General features: G+C 43.8%; 2 protein-coding genes across 2 annotated transcripts in view; both read left to right on the top strand.

Annotated features, from left to right (window-relative positions):
- xkr7b (XK, Kell blood group complex subunit-related family, member 7b) overlaps positions 1-9431 on the top strand; it is a 43300-nt gene extending 33869 nt beyond the window's left edge. The window contains exons 2-4 of the mRNA XM_029506987.1: positions 4183-4382; positions 8180-8399; positions 8568-9431. Of these exons, the coding sequence (XP_029362847.1) occupies positions 4183-4382; positions 8180-8399; positions 8568-9381 (1234 nt within the window). The 3' untranslated portion in view covers positions 9382-9431. The remainder of the gene's footprint in view (positions 1-4182; positions 4383-8179; positions 8400-8567) is intronic.
- Positions 9432-17776: 8345 nt separating this feature from the next.
- Positions 17777-27568, top strand: ccm2l (CCM2 like scaffold protein). Its single transcript, XM_029507352.1, has 11 exons — positions 17777-18011; positions 19298-19465; positions 19650-19733; positions 20061-20244; positions 20309-21015; positions 21745-21874; positions 22336-22399; positions 22752-22908; positions 23155-23293; positions 24708-24855; positions 25768-27568. Exons 1-11 carry the CDS (start codon positions 17982-17984, stop codon positions 25898-25900), a joined length of 1944 nt encoding a protein of 647 aa, XP_029363212.1. The 5' UTR covers positions 17777-17981; the 3' UTR covers positions 25901-27568.
- The last annotated feature ends 75 nt before the right edge of the window (positions 27569-27643 follow it).

Here is a 27643-nt window from a genome sequence, read left to right as displayed (position 1 = left end):
AAACAGCTCAGACGTGTCGTTAGCCTCTTAAGCTTCAGGTATAAAGTTAATCATTTGAAACGATGAAGTGATTCAACAACCTGCTGGTGCCAAATGTCCACTTCTATTATCGCCACGCTCACATTTGTTCCATTAGGTAAACAAATCATTAATTACAGCGGATTCTAATATCTGTTTCCTGGCCTCTGTTTATCACCTCTTGCTGTGATCTGGGTGTGCGTCCGCTGATCGAGTTCGAGTCAATGGTCCGTAATGATGAGAAATTTGTGGCCTGTGAATTGTTGTCTCAGCTGCAACAATAGTGGCCGTGATGATCGTAATTAGAAAAAACGGAAATGCTCTCAAGACGTCGTTCAAGTCAAAGCCTCTAAATGCCAGAGTGAGCGAGCTTGAACTTCTCGAGCATGTGACGCTGAAACATCCCAAAAATGAAGCTTGACTCATTATGAGTTGGCCATGTGAGGAAACGTATTAATTATGTAGTTTTATTTTTTTCTTTGCTGCTTTGTCAATAAAAAGGACGTATCAATAAAATTCTAGTTGTTGGATACAGAACTTCTGCAGTTGCCACGCTTTCATCAGATTTTCGAAGCTGGTTGCAGAGATTTGCTCTCATTCAGCCACGTCAGTCCACCGCTGATGTCGGCCGTTAAGGTCGGACTCCGTCTCTGTTCCACTTTAATCCAAAGGTCCTGGGCCGGCTGATGGATCAGTCGTACAAAAAAAGCCAAGCTGAGACTCAGCGTTTGGTTCTTCTGTCTCGTTTTCTTGCAAGCTCACCGCCAAACCCCCAAAATTAAGCCAATGAGGCGTTCACAATCCCAAGAACTGCAGGAGAGCAGCAGCATCTGCTATCAGGACATCTGTTTGCATTCAGGTGACACAAAGACCTGGAATAGTAATAATAAGAGCTTTTCACGAACATTAATGACGTTAACAACGTTGTCATTTTAACCCAAAGCTTATTAAAGCTTAGCCCATTGAAAGCGCAGATGCACATTCAGATGTTTACCTCAGCTCTGACAGCGTATTCATCCCTAAGACACAAATACATAACAATCATCAAAAAAATAGAAAATGAACGACTCAGAGCTGGAAAATGGGCTCATCTGACTATTATACAATAATTATCTGGTTGGAATTTCATCGCTGGATAACTTTTAAATATTTATCCGTATTATTTTGTAATAAACTTCCATTTAAATATCATGAAGGCCAAAGGAAAGACAGAGAGAGCGGACAAACAACAGTTACGTTATTATTATTACTATATGTTGTGATGTGTGTTATGTGTTGTTGTGTGATGCACAATGTTATAAGTAATGTTGCGATGAGGGATTTCCTCTCCTTAACACCTCAAAGCTGTGAGCTCAACACAAATTTGACCAAAGTCTTTACGAGCCAAGTCCTCAAACCTCCTCAACAGGCCAGTTTTCTTCTTCTTCTTCGGTCCCCTGCGTCTTCGCCGTCTCAGTGAAACTTCAGCTTTGTATCACTTTGAAGCAGCGCTTCTCGGCCGACCTTTAACCTTCTGCAGAGTTCAGTGAAGCTCCATCAGGTCCGGGAGTCGAACGCTGACCGTCCTCTTCATAGTCAAATCTGAAGTGCAGCTGGGCAAAACTCAGGAAGGAAACTGTGGCCCTCAAACATTTTTACTTCATTTATTAGTGTGTGATTAAGTAACACAAACAGCGCTGACAACAGAAAATTGTCTCATGTTGTGGATAAACCGTAGCAGCTTTGACGGGACTGAATGGATGGTAGAAGAGCTGCTGCTGTAGCTCTGCTGATTTGGGTTGAATTACAAATCTGGTCTGTGATGCTGATCGCCGTGTTTCATCCGTCGACCTGTTAAACTCATTTAAAGGAGATTTAAATGACACATACACACTCAGAGCTCTTGATCGGATGATCGGAGTCTCTGTGGTCAAACTGTGGCATTGTAGATAGAAGGCTCAGAGGAGAGGAAGAGGGAGAGATGGAGAACAGAGAGGCAAGAAATAGAAGGAGGGGAAGGAGAGAGGAATCGTATAGATTTGATAGATTGGAAGCTCGAGGCGGAGAAAATGCCGGAGGGAAGAATGAAATAAATTGGCTGGAGAGAGAGAGAGAGACAATGGCTGCATGAAATTGGATTGAGTTAGAAACAAAATGAAAGATAAGACTGAAAGGAGGCAGAAAAAGAGGAAGAAGAAGGAGATGAAGATAGATGGAGAGAGAAAGACAGAAGGAAGGACGATGAAAAGTGAGATGGAGAGAAGAGATGTGAACCGAAGGAGTGGACGCACACCGCCTTTAAAAAAAATGATGACAATCACAAAAAGGGAAGATTCAGACAGCAGTTAGCCTTTCAGGAGCTAACTGCTAACTGCTACAGAGCTAACACAGGTGATTACAGTTCAACCTTTGTGTGTGTGTGTGTGTGTGTGTGTCTACCAAATGTCAACACAATCCATCTGTTAGTTTTCTGACTCCTCAGTCTGGACCGTATACGGAGGAAGAAAAACCAGCAGAAGAGGAGAAGACAAACGGAACAGAGATTGACAAATACAAAGGAGATAAAAGAGAGAGAGAGAGACGGAGAGACATAGAGACTGAATGGACGACTGCAGGCAGTGCTTGGCCAGCAGATTATTTGCACAGCTACAGATTTCCAGGCTGCCTTGTTGGCCTTGCTGCCTGTCTGTCACTTTGTGTGTGTGTGTGTGCAACAAATCTAATGTGTGTCTGTGTGTTTAAGGTGTGTGGAACTGTTGTTGTTTGTTGCATTTGTATGTTCACATCCAGACTTGTCTGTATCTTGCAGAATTGAAAATCTTCATATATGCTGACGTGTGTGTGTGTGTGTGTGTGCGCGTGTGTGTGTGTGTGTGTGTGTGTGTGTGTGTGTGTGTGTGTGTGTGTGCATGTGCATACACTGCTGGGTTATTTTTACCCCTCCATTTAAAATCTGCTTGGGGATGCAGAAGCACAGGAAGTGTCGTCTCACTTTTCCGCCAGCGAGCTTCGTTTCTACTCCACAGCCCGTCTGTCCTGCCGTCCTCTTTACCCATGATGCATCAGCCCTTCCCTCCATAAACCCACACTTCCCAACCGCTTCGTCTCCCAGTCCCCGATCAACTTTTAATCAGGTCGTTTCTGACAAGAATCAAACCCTAAAAATCTTTTATCACGTTCATCACAGAATTTGTAGCAGATTTTTGGTTTTTGTCATAATATAAACCAGGCTCACATGCAGGTTCCTTGTTTTTTGATCAAACTGGGCCATCAGCCCTCACGCTTCACCGGCAGGTGAAAATAAAACGTGTGACGGATCTTCGAACAACCCTGTTCCTCCTCTCCTCAACATCAAAATCTGTCTTCAGTGTTAAAAAACAACTCTCCAACCCGGGCCAGATGACCCGCTGCAAACTGTCACCGACAGCAGCACAACAACAAAACAGAAGAGTCTCCGAGCTGCACGGTGACAGGCGAGGCTAAAGAGCGTCATGGCGGCGCTTTGCGCTCCCTTCGGAAAGACGCCGTTGTATTTGTTTGTGTTTACAGCCGTCAAGTGGAGAAGTTTGATGCTCTAAATTACGAAGGAAGAAGCTGAGCATCCTTTAGCAGCGTGGATTTAATTAAACCCAAACACTCCTCGCTGAGCGATTCACCGTTCCATTTCCAAATAAATGATCACTTCCTGTTTCTGAACAGACAAACTGATGGAATCAAACTGTTTCAAAAACTGCTTCTCTGTTTTCTCTCCTTTGCTTTAAATCCTCCGTTCACACCAACAATGCATCTTTCCCCAAATGTGACAAAGAAAAACAGAACGAATAAGAAGTAAAAACACTGACGGACAGGTTACGTCTGATTTTAGGACTTATTGGTCATCATGACTACAGCACGCTTTCATGTTTTTAAAGGTTTTACGCATTTTGATGATGCATGAGCTGAGAGGAAAGTTTGACAGCATTACTTCTCTGAGGGTTTAAATCAGATGGAAATTTGGTGTTGGACCTGAAACTGGTTACGACAAGAAGGCCGTGGTCTCTTCTGATGTCAAACTGAATCACCAAATCTGTGGCGAGCTGTAGCTGGACAGTGTTTCAGGGTTTCTGATTGATGACGGAAATATTACAGGAGGAAAGATCATAAAGAGTCTAATCCCAAACCGTCGCTCCGTCTCTGCCCCCTCAGGTATATCCACGCCCTCTACCTGGGCGCCCAGAGCCGATGGCACAGCAGCGGGCCCCGCCGCCACTACCACTGGCGCCTGATGTTCGAGAGTGCGGACATCACCATGCTCCGCCTCTTGGAGGCCTTCCTCAAGTCGGCGCCACAGCTCGTCCTCCAGCTGAGCATCATGATCCACGGGAACGCCGTCCTGCCGCTGCAAGGTGAGAGAAGCTGCGACGCCTCCGAGGAAACAGGTTTACAGTCTGATTCTCACCATCAGTAATAAAAACTAAACCAGTCAGCTCTTCTTTACATTTCAATGTGAAAATAAAATTCTGCAGTAAAATGTACTTAAAATAATAATAAAAAAAGTCCCGGTTTGTGACTGATGATATGAAATTATTCCATTCATAATGCTGGAGCATCATCGCTGCGTTTCATCTCCGTAGCTCTTTTATTTTGCAGCTTATGTTTTACTGGATATTTTAGTAAATGTTATGTAGCATATTGCACATTATGTTTTATTATAGAGAGGTTTAGTTCAGAGAAATGAAAGTCTGAGAGTAAAACAGAGGCATCGTTAGTGAGGACAGTTTTAGTGATGAAAGCAAGATGCAATCTGCGGGAAATGAGCGGCTGGGTGATCAAACTGGAGTTTGTTTTATTTGGTTTTACCGGCCGTCATTTCTGATTGTTTCAGAAGTTAATGGAGAGGGAGGATGTTCTCCCATTTCTGGGTGAGGACAGAGACCAACAACCAGTTTAGAGTCACCACTGAACCCAAACAGGATGTCTTTGGACAGTGGGAGGAAACCGGAAACCGAACTGGTGACCTTCTTGTTGTGGGGCAACAGCGCTAACCACTGTTCCACCGTGCCGCACTGGGTGGATGCTTTGTTTTATTAATCAAAAGCCCATCTGCTTTTTGTAAGAGGTGCATGAATAAAGCATGGACTCTCGTACTGATATCTGCCCTCCACACACACACACACACACACACACTCAGGCTTTATTACCATATTTTGAAGACAACATTTGAAGTTTTAATTCTCAGGCAGTTTTGAAGAAGTGTGGACTGTTAAAGTATAAAAATCTTTATGGTCATCATAAATCTGTGGTTATCTCTGTTACACACACACACTTGTGGCCGTTTTGGGGCCCGGCAGGCTGTAGATGACTTTGTTTGTGTCCTCTCCCCTGCGGCCCGTGTTGCCTCCGTGCTGATCAGACTCATTGATTATTTCATAACTCCGCTGATCGGCGCTGCCAATTAATCATTCAAGTCATCTGTTGAGAACAAATCCGGAGCGTTTTCTGGCTTCACTTTCTCCCAATGTTGGGATTTGCTTGGCTTTCCAAGCACAACAAACTGCATCTGTCACTTTCTGCCCATAATCCCCTTTGTTTTGGTGTTTCTGGCTGATTTCTTATGTAACAGCTCTGCTTTCTTTTTTCAAGCTGAGACAGTTTGATTTGTAGACTCAGGTGGGGGTTTTTGTTCGCGGGGCGGGGGGGCAGGATGATATTGACAAAAGTATTAAATCTCTTTGGCGGCATGATCTTCCAGGAGATTATAGAAGTAGATTAAAATATCAATATTTTGGCAGAACGTGGCCGAGCAGCAGACACTGTGTGCTCAACATGCACATAACAAACTGCATTTACGTTGTAGACTTACTCTGTTCGTGGTTCTATTTCATCTATATTTTTGATTTAGACTCCTTCTCTTTATGCTGCAGCTCTTGTGCTGGTGTATCAACTTAACTTTCCTTTATGAGGATGAAGAGAGCATCTTTTTTTTAGTTTTTTTCTTCCTCTGAATTTGCTATTTATTTAGAGTTATTCACTTTTGGCACTATTGTATATAAATACGTCCACTGACAGGCTTTATTAAATATTTCATCACGTATTTGTATTGGCAGTTACTGAGCTTCATGCATTTCGTATTTTTCATGTTTTGGAAATTCTCTTTTAAACCAAAGCTACAAAGCGGCAGACCGTTTTAAACACAGCTGGATGAAAGCAGAAAAGAAGAAGCTTCATTAACCAAAATCGGAGTGAACAGTCTGTTTTCGGTCCAACGCTGACCGAAGCCTTGGCCGGCTCTCGGGTCAGCTGTCAGCCACAGAAACCAAAGCCTGACGACCATGACCTCAGGGCCCGATGTCCAAACTCATAGAACCGACTCGACTGCTGCTGACACCAGCCTCGCCGCCATCCTCACTTCCTGTACGAGCCGAGCAGAATGGGCTCTCGGGGGAGCGTCGGGGCTCGGCGGATTTGTTCACGTGTCAGAATCAGATGGTGGAATTAGAGAATTAGTCTGTGGATGTTGGAGAAGTTCCCAGCTGCTGTTTGTTTGAGCGACACATTTTTTTCATTCCCATTAGTGTTAGCTTCGTCTTCGTCTTCAGTTTTTTTTTTTTTTTTTTGGGGGGGGGGGGGGGTCGTTGGTGATGTGATTCATCTGACTCATTTGATCTGATCTGCCTTTTATTTCCAGTCCTGGCAGTCCCACACACAACAGGGAATTATTTACCTTTACCGTCAGAGAGCAGATCAGACAGCTCGTGTCATTTCTCGTTTTGAGGCTGCCGAACGTCCAGAACCAGATCGGACCTGATCTGTAAAATCAGGAATGGGACCATCATTTAAAAAATACATCATGTTGTGTTTAGAGCATAAACTCGTTAGGGAAACCTTTACTGAGCTACTAAATCAGGTAAGAAGTAGGACCGTCATTGGATTCATTAATCAGTGTCCACTTTTTTTAGTCTGCGTTCCCGACCTGTGTGTTCTGACACACTGGGGAGGCAGAAGTGGGTCGTCGAATCGCTGTCAAAACAGCAAACTTAAATGTTTCAGAAAGTTTTAAGAGCACATAATCTTTGAAAAGATTAAACTGGTCAGAAACAGGAAGAAGAAGAAGGAAAGAGACAGATGGTGAATCCAGTTTTCAGTAGAGTCCTGAATGTTTGATCAGGATGAATAAAACAAATATTAACCGCTCTGAGGCTCATTTGGACTCCGTGTTGTTTTAGACATGAGCCGCCAACATTGTTGACATTTTCAGAGAGCAGAGCTGCTGGAGCTCTATATTTGTTGTGTTCAAGAACAGTACGGCGTTCTTGTATGTGATGAAAATAGACTTAAAGCAGCTGCATCACCAGCTGCCATTTTCCAATAGACTTCAATTCAACCTTTCTCCTTTTCCAACTAGCGGAGACGCCCCCTGATGGTCATCAGGTCCATTGTCATCTTCCATTTCCACAGAATATAAGCGACTGTTGAGCGTTGCAAATCACACGATGTGACGTTGATTCAGCTCTTCAGAACCTGAAAACAACTTGAATCCAGCAGCAGCAAAACTGCGGTCCTCCCTGATCCCTTCAAAGTTGGTGGAGCTCTCTGCTCTCTGCTCAAACTTTAATGCTGTCTCACTAATTTGAGGCCAGACGGCCTGATGATCAGCCATGAATGTTTGATGTGTTAAACTGCGCTCAGTGATGACCGTCTGACTTCAGAGTAAAAACCGGTTCAGAGGCCGGTTTGGTTGAATGATAATATCACAACGAGTTGTCATTCTCTGCGCCGCCATCCGTAGTTCTTCATAATCATTTGTCATCAACTAATCATTTCTTCATTAATTCTGAGATATTGCCCCATCTGATGATGGCCATCAAATTTGTTGCGGGCCATTAAATGCGATGAGAAGTTGATGACACAATTATATTTGTTGATCTACTCAACTTTTCCTTTGTCATAATAATAATAATAAATTTCAGGGAATGATCAGATCACATCCTCTCCAGAGGATTCATCAATGTTATTTCAATAATTAGAGTATGCGATTCTATTTTTATGTTTTGACGGACCACCGTCTGTATCGCAGCGTGTTTTTCCAAAAGGTTTGATTAAGTAAATTAACTTATCAAAGAAGTTTCATCACATGGTTGTTGAATCAAGATAACTTCTTTGGGTTACTAATACACACTTCTAATGTAAAATATCTCTCCAGGTCTGTCAGCCTCAGCCTCGCTGGTCTCTCTGGCCTGGATGATCGCCTCATACCAGAAGGTCCTTCGAGACTCCCGTGACGACAAGCTGCCGATGTCCTACAAGGCCGTGATCGCTCAGATGCTGTGGCACTTCTTCACCATCGGAGCGAGGACCGTGGCCTTCGCCCTCTTCGCCTCCGTTTTCCAGCTCTACTTTGGCATTTTCATTGTCAGCCATTGGTGCGCCATGATGACAAGAGTCCACTTCCACATTTGGAAGGCTTTAAAAAGCTCATATTTTTTCTTTAAATCATTCTTAATCGTAACCAGCAAAGAGTTTTAAAAGACATTGTTTGCCTTATTGTCCACGTGTGATGTCCTTCAGTGTTGTTTATTGTTTATTTGCAGGTGCGTCATGACCTTCTGGATCATCCAAGGTGAGACGGACTTTTGCATGTCCAAGTGGGAGGAGATCATCTACAACATGGTTGTGGGCATCATCTACATCTTCTGCTGGTTCAACGTCAAAGAGGGTCCGAGCCGCTTCCGCATGACTGTCTACTACTCGGTGACGCTGGCGGAGAACGTGGCGCTGACCGCCGCCTGGTACACCTACCGCGGCCCCCACACCTCCGACTCCTACGCCCTGGTCGTGGTCTGCCTTGTGGCCTGCAGCTTCGCCCTGGGAACCTTTTTCATGCTGGTGTACTACTGCTGGCTGCATCCTGACGGGCCTGTCCTGGGCTCCCAGTGGGGCGGCTGCGTGGACGAGGGTGTGGTGGGAGCGGGAGGGGTGGCGGGGGTGATTGACGCCTGCCTCACCCCTTCGCAAGGGTCCCAAACAGACATGGTCATTACCAGCCCTCCGAGGACTCTCCCCAGGACTAAAGACGCAGGGGAGCCGGTTCCTGGGGACAGAGACAGGGACAAGGAGAGGGACAGAGACAGTTGTCTGCCTGTCTTCCAAGTACGTCCTTCCCCTTCCTCCTCTCCTGCGCTCCTCCACAGGACCTCCTCCTCCTCCCGTGCGCAGGAGGGCCCCGTGATCCGGATTGACCTGCCAAGAAAACGATACCCGGCCTGGGATGCACACTTTATCGACCGGCGTCTCCGCAAGACCATCCTGCTTCTGGAGACGTCGTCGGCCGTCAGCCCCCGGATACAGTACAGGAGTAGCATGATGGGCAGCAAAGAGGTATTAGAATATGAGACAACTGTTTAAGCCAAGAGGGGCTCTTAAAAACTTCAACAAGTGCAGTCTGGGACCAAGGCTCCGCCTGAGATCAGCTCTCATCCTAGGACTGCCGATGCCAAGAGAAGCATGGGAAGGAGACACAGTGTCAGGCAACTCCTTTTAAGAAAAGAGGTTGTCAGAACTTGATTGTAAAATGTGAAGCGCAATCTGGGACCAAGGCTCTCCCCTTAGGACGCAGTCCGGGAGTAAGTAGCATGAATGAGCCACGAGAAGTTAATGGAGTAACTCTGGACCGGGATAATCTTCATCTTTTCTAAAAGCTTGGAGGTGAGAAATGTAATCTCTCATCTGAGGACCAAGGAGTGTTAGATTTAGTTTCATCCTGTAAGGTCATTACAAGAAGTAAAAGGATTTGACAGCAAGGAAGTTGCAGAGTCTGAGATAACTGTGAAACCGCCTGCTGCAGGAACTTGAGCCGCAGACCCCGGAGACTCCGCAGGGACTTACCAGGGAACGTTTAGAGACTGGCTGCTAGAGCTTGCCCCGGACATGCAATCATTTTGGTTTCGAGCAAATTTAGACACTGGCAGAAAAAAGGGGCCGCTGAGGCGATTTGCAAAGATCCACCTTGAGAGTGGACTAAACCTGGTTGAAAATGGAAGTCTGCTTTTCTGGGTTACGTACAATGCCATAAGAGCCCATATATTCCTTCAACAACACTAAAACAAGTTTACTGCAGTGAGAAACGAGACACATAATATAGAATAAATAATCCAAAACTCTGAATACTAATAAAACAAGTGCCATTCCAATTTTAACCTTTGACCTTGATTTTGGTGAATCTGGATCTTCATATTGTGAGAAATAATATCACTTTGAAAAGTGTCCATGCAGACATTAGGTAGGAAGGATGTTTTGATTTTTTTTCAAATCATTCTCCCAAAAGATTGCATGTCCCTAATCAAGCACCTCCCCCCTCCCCCCCCCCCCAAGCATCATCAGTGGTGTCTAAAGAGAAATATATTTATCTACGTCGGCCTCCTGTCTCATGAGAACACAAGAATCCATTTTCTGTAGACTCACAACTCAGTCCAGGTCCAGATTGTCTCTAAAATGTAGGCCTGAGATTCAAGTGACAGTTCACTCATCCATATGTATAAAAAAAAAAAAAAAAAGCAGCCAGAGCAAAAGTCCCACATTTTACATCCCCGACCCAAGAAAGGACTTCAGTCAGGACCGGTGGAGGACTTCTGCGGTGGCTGCTACCATATGGCGTGCTGTAAGTCACCTCAAACCGGCCCATGATGTACAGTTGAATACATTCAGATGTCAGATATAAGCTATTATAATAAGCTGTAGTTAGGTGATGAATGACATTTGGGTGAAGAAGCTTCGTTCACTCTTAAGAGTCTAAATTTCGTCCAGAGTTTTTTTGAACACATAACACGTGGAGGTCAGCGCCTTCGTAATAAGCTGAAAACTTTTTCCAGTGTTTGGTTAGCTGGAAGGAAGTGTTAACAGTCTGGGAGGATTGAACTGCAGAAACCTGTTGAACACATCCGACAAAATGCAACAAAACTGAACTCAAAAAAGAAAAAAACAGTGATGACAAAAACAGAAAGGTGTTGTGTACCATGATATCTTTGCGGGCTAACTGGTTAGCTTATGTTTTTGTTACATAAACAATGCTATCGCAGATCGGCCTTTCAGAAAAAGTGTTGTTGTTTACAAAATGAAACCAAACTGGTTATTGGTAGATTCAGGTTTGGACCGAGACAAACAAACAAAAAGAATGGATAACAAATCGTCTTCGCTCCTTTAGGTTGTTTTTGTGATGGCAAAAAACACCTTCTTCACCTCCTCATTGTAAATGAGTGTCCATAACAAATAGAAGCAGCTGGATGCCGAGAAAGAAAAGACTCGCATCAACGCTAAGCTTTATCGTTTAACACAACGCATTTGTCTTCGGCATTCTCTTTGAAGTTCCCCTCAAAGACGTTTTCTCTTAAACGGCCTTTAGGTTTCGTCTGTGCGTTTAAATTGAGCTGACCTTTAAATCTTTCCCAGCAACACTGAGACCAACGTTTGAGCATTTCTCTTCTCCAAAAAAAAAATAAATAAAAATAAAAAAACAAAAACAAAAAAGAAAGAAAAAACAAAAATGTTTCAGTGACTATTTGTGATGCATCTAAAAAAAAAAAAGCATGTTCATCAAAACGTCCCATCGGAGATCCTGTTTGTTACTCAGTCGCTGTGAGAGGAAGAGCAGATTTTTATGCTACAACCCCACAAGCATTTAGAAGTTGCCAGTTCAGGGATTCACCCGATCATGGCTGACCGGCACAAGCACAAAAAAATCCAAAAGGTTATGGCACAGTGGCGCTCGTGTGAAGCTACTACGAACTTGTGTTGAATGTTTTGATTGTAGAAAAGCTGCTGAACGTGGAAAAATCCGTCACCATCTCCAACCTGATTGACGACAAGAAGAAAATTTAGACCGTTCCCTCTTTGGCTCGACAGGAATGTGTTCACGGTTGCATTTTCCAGAATGGCTTTAATTATCACCTTTACGCTGACGATGCATGTGTCTATTTTGCAGTGCGGCGCCGACTCCTGAGGGTAAAATTTCACGTCTCTTTTGTACTTAAGGTCAAAGAGACATGAGCAGACATGATGAGCAGTTTATACACTTTATTTTCAACAATGAGTTTTAATCGCAGCGTTCACATCATTCTGTCTGATTATCTGGATGTTAGCAGGAGGAGGCTAACGCCTCAGCATCTTCTCAGAGAACTTATTTTATTAGAAATGTCAAATTCGGCCTGGTCGTGTTGGTAAGGGGCTGAACAGTCCCTGCCATCATTAGGAATCAGACTCTTCGGGGGTTTAGTTGGCAGCCCGATGCTTCTACAACATCCACGGTTGGATTGCCAGCTGGAGGACCTTTATCGTGTTTCCCACCGTGTCTCTCTCTCTCAATTTAATGTCGACTGGAAATGAAAATAAAAGTGGATCCTGAGAAATATCCTGCACTAATTCCATGCTGGGAGTCCACCGGTGGGGTTAAACGTCAATAACATCGAGACCAAAACACAGAAAGTGTCACTTAAAGCTTCCACCTGCTGCTGACTTCACCTCACTGGCCTCACTTTGCACATGCAGATGTGAGAACATGAACTATTTTAGGATACATGGAGCGACCATCATGTGCTCATCTGCATTGCTAAAGCAATTATTAAGACTCTCTCATCCCGACGAGGTCGGTGATTGAATGTGTGTCTCCTCTCCAGCGAAAGTCAGGAAAAGGGATTTAAAAAAAAAAAAAAAACACACACACACGAAAAATTGGTAATAATCCGGTTTTCTTAATCGGGACGGCCCAAACCTGCGGATGTTGATACGGTGATCGATAGACGCTGCGATGTTAATGGTGCTGAAAACAACGACTCGTGCTCGTGTCCAACGCGACGCCTGCGGTGTTCAGATGGTGCGTGTGTTGACCTCCCAGCCGTCGGCCGAGGGCGAGGCGAGCGCGTCAGTTCGTCGTTAAGCTAAAAATAACAGTTAAAAGTGGTGCGCTAGGTATTTATTGACTTGAACAAAAAAAAAAAACAACAACAAAAAAAACATGTTAAAAAGTAAACGGTGAGTTTAAAATTAAAACTCAAATCATCTTTTATTAATTGATGCAAGTATTTATGTTTATTTATTTTTGTATTTGTTTTATATCTATTTATTGTTTACTCACTCGGTGGCCATGTCTTTGGTATGACTCTTATATTAAGATGTAAAAACTGAAAACAGATTTTTTTTTACTCATTCTATATATCTGTATATACCAGAGTGGCGCTATACTAGGACGTGTGTGTCTGAGTGTGTGTGCTTTGGTTTGTATGTATCGTATGTACAGTGTGTGTGTCAGGATGTGCTCTCAGTTCTTTTGATAATGCTGCTTCAACATCCTCTGAGTGAGCGAGCTGAAAAATAAACCAGTGTTGAAAATATCTATGACGATGTTAAAAAAGAACTCAACAAACTGTGCTGATAACTGTAGATGGGAACAATACTGTAGTAAACATGGTTGAACAGCCGTCGAATAAACTTGTGCGTTTGTGTGGTTTTTGGATTGTGCATCTTAGAGGTAACTCCTCATTTCCTGGTTTATTTTGGGATTACTTCCTGTTGTCGTTCTCTCCCAGTCTGCTTCGTCTGGGAGATCACTGGATGTTAGCAGCAGATGCTTAAAGTCCTGGACCGGCTGGAGCCAGGTCAACACCTTGAACTGGTTTTTGTTCGTCAAACCTGCTGAACCAGGTTTAGGTTGGAACGTCCTGGAGGTTTTCCATCTCTTCCATAATCAGAACACGTTCTTCCAGGTCTGCCGGGATCAGCATGGACATCCTGACAACAAACTGATCTCTGTGTGTTCTGACAGCTTTCTATCACAACCAGACCACACGGCCCACCAGTGACCTTTGACCCCTGACCCTGTGGTCCAGTGGGTTTCCTTCCTTGGACCACCTTTGGTTGGCCATGACGTTTTCACAGTTTGATTCTAAGTTGGATATACTTCACCGGTTTATTCTGGATTTGTTTGGTTGTTGTAAATTACCCAAAATCCTCAGCAGCTGTGTTTTGTAAGGCATTTGCTGAGGTTTGGATTGATTATAAAAAAAAAAAATTAAATTAAAATATTTCAAATTATTCAAATCATCCAGCAAGTTCTAAAAAGCCTGTCCTCCATTAGCTCCATGGCAACAGGCTCCTGGCCTCCTCTGATTGGTCGTTTCCCACCAGCTGTGGTTGGACTTTTTGAAAGAGGAGGAGCCGGAGCTGGATCTCCACCCACCGACCTCCCCCTTAATCCTCCTTTCCTCAAAACGCCATCCTTTGATCTCCTCATCGCTCGCACATCAACATCCCTCCATCCTGAGGGTTCGTTGTTTATTTGGTCGGCGTCTCCGGGGATGCAGAGACCGAACATCCATCCTCCTCTTTGGTTCCAAACTGCCGTGTGTCTTTTTTGTCCTTCCTTCCTCGTTCCCTTCATCTTTGGCGGCTTATTCTTCCTTCCGTCTTTCCTCACTTCCTGTTTCCTCCATCTTCACATTTCCTTTACCTTCCTCTTCCTCTAGCTTTCTTGTTTTTCCTCCTCTGACGTTACTCCTTTTTATTCCCAACCCACTTCCTCTTCCTCCATGTTCTTCATGCCGATGTTCCTCTCCTCTTGCATCAGACTTCATGTGTTTTTGAAGCATGGGGCTTTTTTTTTTTTTTTAGGGACGCTGCTTCTTTGATATAACTCACTCACACACACACACACACACACACACACACACACACACATCAATCACACTGGTGTGAACATCAAAGTACCTCGATATGTTTTGGTGGTACATCAACTCTGGATCCCTAAAACGTGTGTGTGTGTGTGTGTGTGTCTACAGAAACAGGAGCAGCTGATTTTCTTGAACATGTCTGATATCTATAAAATGATGAAGGACCATGTAGAAGACTATTTAACATTATTATGGTTTGGCACTGTATTAATAAATCAGATTTTGATATTTGATGTTTAGCTGAATCACCATCAGACTTCTTCTGTCTCTCTGAGGTAAATTTGGCTTTGGCTTTGGTGACTTACTGACAATGTGGAAGCAAAATCGTGTTTTAGAAGAAAAGTTTGGTAAAGTGAATCATTTATTTTTACCTTGTCAAATAGTCCATTAAAATGATGGATAGAAAGGGTTACATATTTTTAAGATGCAGCCACAGCTGCCTTTAAAACCAGTTACACACCGTTTGAATTTTCTCGCCTCTGATTCATTCACATGAACAATTAAGGTCTTTCAATTCTGCTAATCAAATCTGCATTTCTCCGCCGACACTAAGCAATGACTGTCAGCTCTGAGCAGATTTCTGTCCGATTCGCTCCGGAGACGGTTGGACTGAAGAAGGAGACACGTCCAGCTGCTGTCTTCTTTGTGCATTAGGTGAGTAACGGTGTCTGGATCAGCTCAGAACAGCCGTAAACACACGTCGTTCTTACAGAGCCCAAACAGAACAATTCTTCTTCTCCTTCTCATTTCAGTTTGACTTGTGCTGTTTGAGTTGGTCACTGCTTTGGGGATCCATTTTGAGAAAAAAGAAAAAAAAAAGAGAGGTGTATAAATTCAACTAATTAAATTTATTAGTGAGATCCGGCAGAATCTGAAAACTTCAGATAAAAGCTTCTCAGGCCTGAGACAGAGAGAGAGAGGTAAAAAAGAAAGAAGCACTCAAACGATAAATGGCCCATCTTTGTTGTCCCGTTGCCAAGGTAACTGGATGATGATTAAGCCGTTATCCCGCCGGTCAACATGGAGTGTGGTTACCCTGACAATAGGTGTGTGTGTGTGTGTGTGTGTGTCGTTAGGACCATTTACAGCTGAATTCAGACTAAAGACGAGTTCATCACGGGACACTCAGGGACAGAAAGTGTTCTTGTTTACGGTCAATCTGTTCACCGCCCCCAAAAAACGAGCTGTGAGCTGTGTGTCATGAAGGTCACAGGTTTGCTGTCCTTGCTTCCTTCCTTCCTTCCTTCCTTCCATCCTTCCTCCTGCCTCTTCCAGTCTTCATCACAGCGCTGCCCCCTTGTGGCCAAACCTCATCTCTGCAGCTGCAACAACTGAAAACGTCCCAACAAGTCCCAGTTTCCCAGCCCACCGAAAGGAATATTTGATTTACTCCTTTTTATAGAATCACAGTTTTCCTTTATTACATTTCACTAAAAGGGCAAAGCAACCTGCTTTGATATCACTCCGTGTTGCATGAACAACAAATGAAATGTGCAGATTTCTGGCTCTGCAGGTTGTTGTTTTAAGGCCCTGTGACTTTTACAGTGTATTTATAACCTGGAATATTACTGAATTATAATTACTGCTCTTACTGAGCTGAGCCTATCATCTATAAACTCTCACCCCGTTTAAACCTGTGAGTAAAACAAAGACAGGTACAAAACACCCCGTAATTTCAGCAAAACAATGAAACAGTTTTCACATTTGTCCCGACAGCTGCTCCTCAGAAATGTGTCCGTGTGCGTCGACATAAAGTGTTTCATTCTTAAAAAGATCAGTAAATAACACAAAGATTTAGATTTCTGTGTTTCAACAGAATTATTTTCTCATTTTAAATATTTCCTTCGATGCCACTTTACTACATTTATCTGACAGCTTTAACATTTGTTAGCTATAAATTCTTATATAATCCTAATTTATTTTAATCTACCAAAGTGTTGTAAAGTTAATTTGATTTGAGCGTTCACCCAATAAAATAATAAATTCCAGGATCATAAAGATGAGAAGATCCTCTTTTAAAAGAAGGCCAACAGAGACGAAGGTGTTTATTTGTGACCATTTCACGTTTTTCATTTGTGATTCTGATGAGATTCATGAAATAATAATTACTTACAGTCTGATATCATTTCAGTGAAATGCTGCTTACATGGTGTGTATGAATATATTCATCTGATGACAGGAGATGCTCTATAATTCTCCTACAAGTTCTAATTTTATTTTATAGAATTAACAGTTGTAATAATAAATCACTACACAAATGGTTTTTCAAGAAGAGGGGTAACAAACTGCAACTCGTATTTTAAATACCTGTAAGAAAGAAAACAAACACACTTCCTTTATATCGCGGATTAACAGTGAAAGTTTGAAGTGAAACAGGGACATAAAAAGCAGTGAATGAAGTGTGCGGCCCATTTAAATAAAAGAAAAGCAAACAAACGGCTTTGATATGTTGTGTAACAGTTCGGCTGCAGGCAAAGTACGATCGTTGTTATTTCTCAGCCTCAGATGTTTCCTCGCTGAAGATTCAAGACTCAGTCGATAAAAGAACATTTTAAATAAATTCTGCTGATTTCGGTTAACATGGATTTATGGTCAAGACACAAATAGTTTTTCTTGAAGAAGCCAAGGAAAGTGCTGCTTTATTGGAAAATTCCAAACTCAGAGAAATGTTTGCTCAAAAAAACTACAAAATCGTTTTTAGGTTTATCGGAAGGAAGTCGAGGAAATATACCTTAAAAGAAGTGTTGAATTTCAGCTCCTTGAAACACATCAGGACATTTTGACTAATGTTGATATTCTTTAAAGGTCGAGCTATCACAAAGGAAGTTCCATCTTTTTTTAAAAAAGCTGTTGGATGTTTGCAGTTTAAACCTAAACAGCTGAAATACATTTAAACGAGGTAAGGTTTAATTTTATATGTGTGAGTTACGAGCACAAAGAGAATGAACCTTATCAATCTCTGGTGGAGTTTCCTCTTGGACAGGAAGTGGGCTTCCTCTGTTTCCTGTTCTCTCTTTGTGTGTGTGTGTGTGTCTGTGTGTGTGGCCCCTGGAGAGGTTTAAAAAGAACAATCGGTGTAGACAGAAAGAGAAGGAGCGAAGAAGCCGAGACAGAAGATGAAAAATCCAGACAGAGAGAGACGAGCACATGATGGTGGAAAAAGCAACTGAGAGAGAGACGCAAAGACAACACAACACTGACACACCAAACACACTCAGGAAAAGAAGTGTGTGACCAGCACCAGGACTTATCTGACCCGCCGCCGGGCCAGGGGAGGACCGGGCCAGGATGGACTATGAGCCGAAGAAATCAAAGAAGGTACGGCATCTTAATCTGTCCCTTAATCTCCAGGTTTCATCTTTTTGTGACTGTGAATAATCCGATCCTGAATGAGCTTTTAAAGACAAATCAAACAATTTAAATCTTTTTCATTGAGTTGAAGTTTGGTTAAAAAAAAAAAAAAAAAAAAAGATCTCAAACTGTCCCAGCATTCCAGAGTACGGGGAGCCGGAGAGTCCAAAATGGTGTTTCATAATCCAGACTGACAGAATAGAGACAGCTAACGCGAACTCAGCAGCCAACAGTCCGCTGACGCCTTCACAAACAAAACAGCAGGAGGACTCATCGCACAGAAAACAGGAAGAAACTGGCATATTCCTGGATAATTAGCATGTTAGCAGTTAGCTTTCCAGCTCGTGCCCAAGCCACGGATGAACTCCACGGACCGACTGCGGCGTGATGAGGCCTTCCCACTAAAAAACCAACCAGGCTGGTTTAAAGGAAGAAGACATAAAGGAAAGACACAAAAAGAAATAACGAGCTCCATCAGGCCTTGATCTGACCTGGGCAGGTTATTACATGAAGCACATTCATTATAAAATCCAATTATTTCCCTCCATCTGTCTCCTCAAAGAAACACCATCGTCCTCCATCTTCGTCCTGACGATTAAATTCAGCTGACTGCAGAAATGTTCATCAGAAGTCAGACACACGGAGATCCGTCCTTGTTTCCCGTCAGAACAGAAGACAGAATGAGCTTGACGCTTGAGCAGTCCGATTCCGTCTCTCTATTCAGAGTGCATCCGAGTAATGTCCATTGTTTCCCAGCCGAAGTCTACTGACGTGTTTGTGTTTGTGTGCGTGTCTCACAGCGTGCTGTGTGTTGTTGGTGAGTCTCAGCAGGAAGCTGTCAAACATCCCCGCTCACCTGCCAATCACTGCAGGACGATCCAAAGGGATGTTGGACTGCGCTAACACACACGTGGACAATTACACCGAAGCTTGCACAAACAGCGAGACAAACTAAATTAGCATTCTCAAACACACAACCCCACCAGGAGCTGCACAAAACAAACGCCAAAAGATCACAAACACACAACAGAACCATTGAAAAGCTAAAGTCAGGAAGTTGTGTTCAGGCATCCATCTCCTCCTTATCAACATAATTCCATTTACGAATCAAAGTGCAGCTGCAGCTGAGAGGAGATCATTAACTTTGCAGGTGGACAACCTGACAACAGCGTCCTGAAGACTGAATATCCAGGCCATCGCTTTGGTCTCTTTATTTCCTTTCCATTCTTCTGTCTTTGTGTCTCCTCCTGCAGAGCTTCGTGTCCCCCATTAAGCGGCTGGTCTGGTCCAAATCTGGTCGGAGGCCAGTTGATCGAGGCAGCACTTACCGCCGCTCGCTGCACACCGTCCCCCTCTATCCCCCCGACTACATCATCCACCCTGAGCGGCTCATCCTCGACTACGTAGAGAAGGAGGTCAAGGTGAATCTGAAATATAAAGCGATATAAACTGATACCGTTATCAACAGTTTCCAAGCAGTAGAGTCGCCCCCTGATGGTCATTAGATAGGATGCAGCACTAGATTCACTTTTTTGTGTTTATGGTCAGTTTATGGCCACCATGAACCTCTTTCCTAGTTATGTGACCTTTGACCTCTGCCTGTAGTTCCTTGGTCACCTGACCTGGGTGTCAGTTTCACTGAATCCCTCCAGCCGAGACGAGCTTTTACAACTTCTGGACACGGCCAGGGTCAGTATTTACTAAGTTATTAACCTGTGAATGTTCCTGACTAATATTAAATAACATACTACTCTGTACTACACTAACATATTTATAGCTGATCAATCATTAATCTATTATTTATTATTAATCACTCTTAAGATACGAGGATGTTCTTTATAATTCATAACTTCTACCATCTGTATTCTCTTTGATAATCTGATCAGAGCTAAAGTGTAGAATCATTAAACTTAATTCTTACTAACTAAATGATAAATAAAAGTAATCAGTAAACCCAACGATCTTTTGACTGACTGATCAATAAGCTATAATCAGTCCTCCTGTGTTGGTCAGTAGCAGCTGAAGGTCCTGCCGCTGAAGACCAGCGTGGACCAGGACTGTATCCTGAGTCTGTCGGCTCGCTGTTTGCTGCTGACGTGGCGAGACAACGAGAAGCTGCTGATGAGGATCCCGACGCACGAGATCGCTGCCGCCTCCTACCTGAGAGACGACGCGCTGCACCTGCTGGTCCTGAAGACGGGTGAGGACGCCTTCGTAGGCCGCGTCCTCCAGCTTTGCCCTAAACGTACTTTTTCCGTCCTCAGGTCTGAACGTTGACACCGTGGCTGCCAGTGACGACAGCATGGACCGGAAAAAGCCACCGGGCATCGACGGGCGAAGACAAACCATGAGCTGCAATGCCGACCCGCGACCCGCCGGAGGCACGATGGAGCGGCGACACACCATCTGTGGTGTCGACTGGAGGCCGTCGCTGTCAAGGAGCAACCACGACAAAAACCAAAATGTGGAGAGGGGAGGCGGTGCAGGAGGAGAGAGGGGTGGCGAGGGGAGTTTAGAGAGCAGGAAAGTTGGCGGGAGCTGGGAGAATCGAAGGGCAAGGCCAACAAGCGGGAGCTGGGGGGTGGGAGTTGGAGGAGGCGGCGGTGGAGGGAGTTGGGAGAGGCGGCAGCAAACTCGTAAAACAGGAGGGAGCTGGGAGAATCGAAGGGCGAGGCCCATGAGTGGGAACTGGGGGGTGGGAGTCGGAGGAGGCGGAGGCGGGAGCTGGGAGAGGAGGCATGGCGGAGGAGGTGGCGGGGGAGGCGGGAGCTGGGAGAGGAGAGGAGGAGGCGGCGGAGGGGGAGTTGGTGGCAGCAGCGGGGGCAGCTGGGAGCGACGACAGGCCTGCACGGGGAGCTGGGAACGGGGTAAGAGCTACGGCAGCTGGGAGAGGAGGAACCACAACCCGCTGGAGCCCACGCCGTGCCCCGACGCCTACTGCAACCTGGTCATCCTGGCTGTGGAGAACAGGGTGGGTGACGACGGGACAACCTGTAGTCCGAGTTTTAGCTTAGCTTAGCATAAAGACTGGAAGCAAAGGGAAACAGCTAGCATGGCTCTACCAAACAACCAACATACTTCAGAGGTGCTTTGGACACAACCTTTGTTTCCCTTTGCCTCTAGTCTTGATGCTAAGCTAAGCTAACAACATTGTGTCCTAAATTCAACACCATCAGCACTGTGCTCTGAAACCATTTCAAAAACTTTATTACACACTTTGATAAACAACCACACGGCCAAAAAGAAGTGAGTCCCTCAGGAACTTCCTGTTTCATCGCCTCGAAAGTTTGTCCTGATTGAATAGGACAGAAGCCCCGCCCCCTAACCCCTCCCCTCTCCCTGTAAATGAACATGGGCCAATACTGACGATGCTCATTCAGCTGCACACACACACACTGAGACAGAGGCCGTACATAACCTGAACCTCTGGATCTGTAGCCTTGTCATTGGAGATCGGGTTCCTCCATCATTAACCTCATACGTTTGGACGGGGGGGGGGGGGGGGTCGGCCGAGTTTGGCTTGGTTGCCGGTGTGAATCCTTCCATTTCTCACCGTGAAGCTGCTCGCTCAGTAGAACGAAGATGAAGTGAAATGGAGTGAAAGGTCAGCGCTCAGAACTGAGAGTGATAATAACGGTGATGTCAGAGAGGAGAAGGTCACCGCTGTTATCGATGCTAATTCAGCCTGATGTGTGTGCAGGACGCTGCAGAGGAGTACTGCTCTCTGATCTGTCAGATGTTCCAGGTCATTTACGGCCATCAGACCATCGAGTGTGTCGACCGGGCGGGCTTCCACCACACCATGCCGGACCGCTATTGGCTGCAGAGGAGTGAGTGACACGCAGTCACACAGAGAAGGCCAAAATGATTTTGACGTGACATTTAGCTCTGGATTTTTTTTGTTTGTTTGTTTGTTTGTTTCAAAATCCAAATCGGCGTCACAGAAACAAAAAAGAGCGGCTGCTCTTTTCTTTTAATCACATTTAGACATTCCCGCCTTCTCCCAGAGTGAGCTGGGATTGGCTCCAGAAAGGATAAGTGGGAGAAGATTAGACAGCAGATCCATGAAGAGACAGGAAAAGGAAGTGAAGCAGAAATCATTTAAAACACAGGATTGTTGTCATAACCTCTCGATCTATCCGCCTCTTATTTAGAATTTTTTGTGTTTCATTTCCTTTTCCTGTCTGTACACCAACCTCCTGCCTAATGAGAAATGACAGAATGAATTTTCGACTTTGGCTTTCTGTCATTTTGAGTTGTTTTGATCTTTGATGCTTTTTTCTCTCTGTAGGTGACAGCTGTCTGACTGACATGTCCTACAGTTATGACCCGGAGTTCAGCTGCTGCAGCTCATAGTGAGTCACGTTAGAAGCGTTTTCCGTCAGACATCTTTGATCGGACTGTGCGTTCTCATTAGCTGCTCGTGTAGCTAAAAGCCACCGGTGCCCTTTCCTGTTTATTTACAAACTTTAATTACAAACACACAATTTACAAACCAACACAAACGTCACAGTAAATGCTCTAAAACATCAATGTAACATGTAAATATTCAGATCAGTTTAGATTCTTGGCTCATTGTTATGATCCAATGTTACAAAAGCTGCAGTTTTTCCAGTTTAAAGTCACATTTTTCGAGGGTTTCAGATTCAGGACCAAGTGTTTCAGCTGACTTCCTGTCTGATGTCACTAACGCTCTCCGTCTCTCAGTGATGGCTCCCAGGATGCATTTGACCTCTACTACAGCGAGACGTACAGCGAGGGCTCGTCTCTGTCGCTGCAGGACTCCCACCGCAGTCTGGCTTCAGCCAGCGACGCCGGAGACGGAAACCCCCGTCTGCTGCTGATGCAGGAGTACATGATCACAGTGAGTGTGTGTCTGTGTGTGCGGTGTGCGCTCTCATGTTCAACACTTCAACATTTTTCAGATTTAAATTCAGCAAAAAGATTTTTGTCATGAGAGGAATTTGGATTATTTTAGTTATTTAAGGCGTCCTTTTTCTCATTTATTAAAGACAGTGGGAAGTAAGGGGGAGAGGGAGGAGATGACACAAACCCAGCCCGCTACAGTATGACTGAAATAATGTGTGTGTGCGTGTGTGTCCGTGTGTAGCTGCATAACAAGCTGAGCTCGGTGGAGTTGCAGCAGGTTGCTGTGCTGCTGAGGGAGTACAGACTGGGATCAAACATCCACCACTTCTGCTCTGAGCTCCTGCGACTGTACGGAGACAACCGCAAGTTCCTGCTTTTGGGTGAGAGACATAGAGATGAACAGAGAGAGAGAGAGAGAGAGAGGGAAGCCTTTCAGTAACTGACTGAAACTTTGTGGTAAACCACAACCTCCTATTTTTTCTGTTGGTGTGGTGATGCAGTGGAAAGAGAATATGCGTGTTGTATATGTTTGTGTGTTCATGATGTTCCTGTGTGTGTGTTTACCACACCGTATTCTGCTCTGACCCACTTCCACTGAGGAAACCACAACTTCCTGTTAGTGAGCGAGCTGCTGCCTGTTATTGCTGGCGTATAATCATCATTATGGAAAGTTTTCAGCTGATGAGGAGTCTGAGAGCAGATAAACATCAGTCTTCTCTTATATTTGAGATGATTTTCCTTCAAATAGCATCATGGTTTGTTAAAAATAATTAAAAATAATCCTTATTTAGGTTTAACCTTCACTAGTTAAACACAGCTGACCTTTCACTCACTGTTTAACGTCGTGGAAACAGCTTTTTGTTTTTGGCATTCGGGGGGGGGCTCTTCCTTTAAAGAGGCGATAATAAAGTAAAATAAATGAATATATAAAACATTTGTGTGAGATGCTGTCGGTTCAACACAACTCCAGGAGTTGAGCAGCACGTGATGCTCTCAGAGATTTATTCGTTAAATTCACCAAGGTCAAGTGTTATCAAAAGCTGCATGAAGTGGCCCTCACGTGAAAGTGTGTTTCATAAGGATGGACGCCCCGAGGCCACACGGTCCCACAAAGGCACTGTTGAGGCGAGCCAAATTTATTTATTGAGTGCCATTCAGGGAATTAAAAGAGCTTTACAGAGACATTTAAAATAGAACGTTAAATTTAACAATAACAGCATCTTGGATCCGTGTTGCACACAGAAAAGGAGACAGCTTTTATTTTTTGAAGTGCTGCTGTGATAAAAATGCACATGATTAAAAAGATGTTCAGAGTGAGCTGATTAAAACCTGCCCCAGCTGGCCTGAGGAGTCGTGATGTGTCCAGGCCCAAGAGCTTAAAATTCATCCTTTGACAAACAGAAAGCCGTTCCAGTGATTTATTTTCTTCACGGTTACTTCACTGATGCTGCGGCTGTTGGTTGCACATTCATTTTCAGTCACTAATATCCTGAAGAACAAAAACGTTTACTGTTGGAATGTGAAATGTAAATTTCCACCTGTTATAGCAAAGGAGATTACTTTTTGTCAGGGCTACTATTTAAAATTGATAATACACTAAACGTTCATTGATTGCACTCCATAAAGTCGAGTTGAATTCATCTGCATGTACACAAATGTTGCTCCCTTTCCTAAACTATAGATGAAGTCCAAAAAGTTGTTGAGCAGCATTGATAGCCTGTCTGTCCTGTGTGTGTTTGTATTAATACATCACAACACAAAGTACAGATATTTAATCCTCGTTTTGTTTTCTAGGAATGCGTCCGTTCATCCCGGATCCGGATGTTGATGTGTTCAAGATTTTCCTGGAGAATATCGGGATCCGAGAGGGAGGGATTTTAACCGACAGCTTCGGACGGATCAAACAGAGCATGAGCAGCGCGTCGGCCTCGGCCATGAGAGGGTATGTAGGTCACACAGATTATTATTATTTTTAAATGTCACTTAGTTTGTCAAATGCTAAAACTTTTTTGATGAGTAGAGGTGAAAAAAAACAGTCAATTTTATTTATGTAGCGTTCATTCAAAATAATGTACAGATAACAGTTAAAAACATGATCACAGCAATGCAACGCCTCAACAGGCTTTAAAAGTTTGGAACTTAATGCCCCAAATCATCAGTCCCATCAGTCTAAACACAAACTTAATGCACAAGAAACATAATCAGCTGTAAATTCTAAATATAAATAATAATACAGCTCTGAGCTGCTTTTCAAAAGCAAAATGAGGTCAGAGGTCAAAGTCATGCTGCACTTTTGGGCTTTAGCTAACCAAAGTGAAACACTGATATTTAAGTTTGTGCCTTCATTATAAGCTTTTCTCTGTATTGATTGTGTGCAAGAGAAGATATGTAGCAGGTCCTTTAGCTTCAATTATTTTATTTATTTATCAATATTAATTATGGCACTGAGTGTTAATTGTTTTTAAGGTTTTTACTCTCTCCCCGAGGTGTGAAGTGTTATTTCACATGAAGGAAATCTGAAATCTGAATCAGAGTACGTAAAAAATACTTCACAAGAAATAACAGGCAGCAGATTCTCCACATTTAAACATAGTCAAAAGTAAGAAGTAAGAACATCACATGAAGTACATCAGAATTTGTTTTCAGAAATGCAGTTGTCTGCAGATCTAAACCTGAAATACAGCAGATCAGTGGGAGCGTTTGGACCGTGATATTAAACATATGAATTATATCTGTTCTTTTTCAAATGAAGCTCAAGATAAGTCGCACTCTTTCTCACGTTTGACGTCTGAATGAGCAGGAAGTCAGAGAGATGAGTGAATATTTAGACAGACTTCCTGTTTGGGCTCAGCAGGTACGATGGCTGCTCTCTGGGCTCCGGGTCTCAGGAATTCAACCAACGCATCACCGACATCACCCACGACATCCAGACGCTCGGCTTCCAGGACATGCATGGAGACATCGAAGAGGAAGACTACTACCTCTGAACTCTGAACGCTGCCTGAGTGCCTCTGAGCAAGAGCAGCATCCACAGACTGTGTGCTCTGTATGAGCAGCAAAATTAACTGTGGCAGTTTCTACCAGTTTCAGAAAACCAGAACCCACCAAAAGTCATTAATTACTGAAAACTTGAGGTCAATCCTTGAAAGAAAGCATCGATCGCTATAGTCTGAAGTGAGAAAGACTCCCACACATCAATTTTAGTTTTAAAATGCATAATTTCTGCTACATTTTCCAGATTAGTCTGTCCACAACACAACAAATCCCCTCCTCATTCGTCACACTCCCTTCAGGTAACCTTTTTGACCCTTGACCTAACCTGTAGTGTGTCCCAGCAGTGCAGGTACTATTTTAAAGAGAAAAGTCTCTCAATTTGCATAAAATGAAGATATTTCGATAACTATGAAGAGCATTTCATGCTGTTCATGTTCTGAGCAGTTGCGATACCTATCAATGACCACATGGAGGCAACTGAGGATTGAAGAGCTGAGTGTCCTGCTCTGCTGAGCTGGAGAATCTGCATTACAGTAAAATATAACTGCTTTCAGTCCCCGTATGAGGAACATCATCAAAGATAGATGTCTCTGTGAGTGTGTGTCGCTCTCCCGATATTGCATTGACCCGTTGTCCCGGCGGCACCATCATGACATTCCCATGATGCACTGCTTCTGCTGCCCCCCTGGGCCAGCTCATCTGCCAGCCTCAGTGAACATCAGAGAGCGAGAGTCAGTGCGCCCCTGGGCTTCACCCGAGCCACGGCGTCCTCCTCAAGCCCAGCACGTGTTCACGTATTTGATCAGTTTGTTCGTCATCAGCAGATTAACTTTGCCGTCACCAGCAGTGATGCAGTACACATCGTTGTTAATGTTGGTTTCCTCCCAGCACACGGGAACTGAAGACTAATTACGTAATGTAGATTACGTTTTATTTGTGCAGCACATCATCGTAGTCAGAGGTCATTCGGGGCGTCTGGCAGGAAATCAAAAATTGATGGCAAAAGAAAAGAGGCTAAAAACAAAGATGACGAAATAGGTACTATCTAATTAAAGTGCAACATGAACCGAATAAATGAAGGCAGTGGAGAACAGAGCAGATTGGATGCCCATCGGGGGGAACATGAAAACTGTCATAAAGTTAAAACTAGAAGATAAGAATGTATTTATCAGAATAGGATTTGTGTTCTAAAAGAGAATGAGGGAGGCAGAGAGATGGAGATCACCACAGGCTCCATCTGCTGCTGCTGCTGCTTCTGAAGGCCAAAGTTCATGAGAATTCGGATCCGACAGCAGGATATAAACTCTGAAGTTATGCTTGTGTGTTCCACCACAGTGTGTGTCTTCCTGAGTGTTGGGGCAGCAGACACATGGTATAAACTCATCATAAGATTACAATATTGTAATCCCTGCAGTCACCCATGTGGTGGCATTTACCTTCATATCAACATCATCCTCCACACACACACACACACACACACAATCCCCTCCCCGCAGCTTTGCAGCATCATGTTTATACTCATCAGTATATCTCATCAGTTCAAGGTCAAACACTATTTTAGTTCAGCATGTTTCACTATTGTGTTATTATTAGTAGTAGTATTATGCACCAATGTATAAAAAGTGATATATAAATAAAGTTTTATTGACAGATGAACCAGACACAACCACATGTTCTTCAAAAATCCAATGTCTCATGAAAAAATGCAATGAACTGTAATTCTTAGAATTTTCACG

Source organism: Echeneis naucrates, chromosome 7, assembly GCF_900963305.1.
Source record: "Echeneis naucrates chromosome 7, fEcheNa1.1, whole genome shotgun sequence".
NCBI lineage: Eukaryota > Metazoa > Chordata > Actinopteri > Carangiformes > Echeneidae > Echeneis > Echeneis naucrates.
This window is presented reverse-complemented; position numbering and strand designations above follow the sequence as displayed.

Coding starts and splice junctions, on each gene's coding strand:
- ccm2l (XM_029507352.1), top strand. CDS start 17,982: ATGGACTATGAGCCGAAGAAATCAAAGAAG. Junction 18,012..19,297: donor AGCCGAAGAAATCAAAGAAG/GTACGGCATCTT, acceptor CTCCTCCTGCAG/AGCTTCGTGTCCCCCATTAA. Junction 19,466..19,649: donor ACGTAGAGAAGGAGGTCAAG/GTGAATCTGAAA, acceptor CTCTGCCTGTAG/TTCCTTGGTCACCTGACCTG.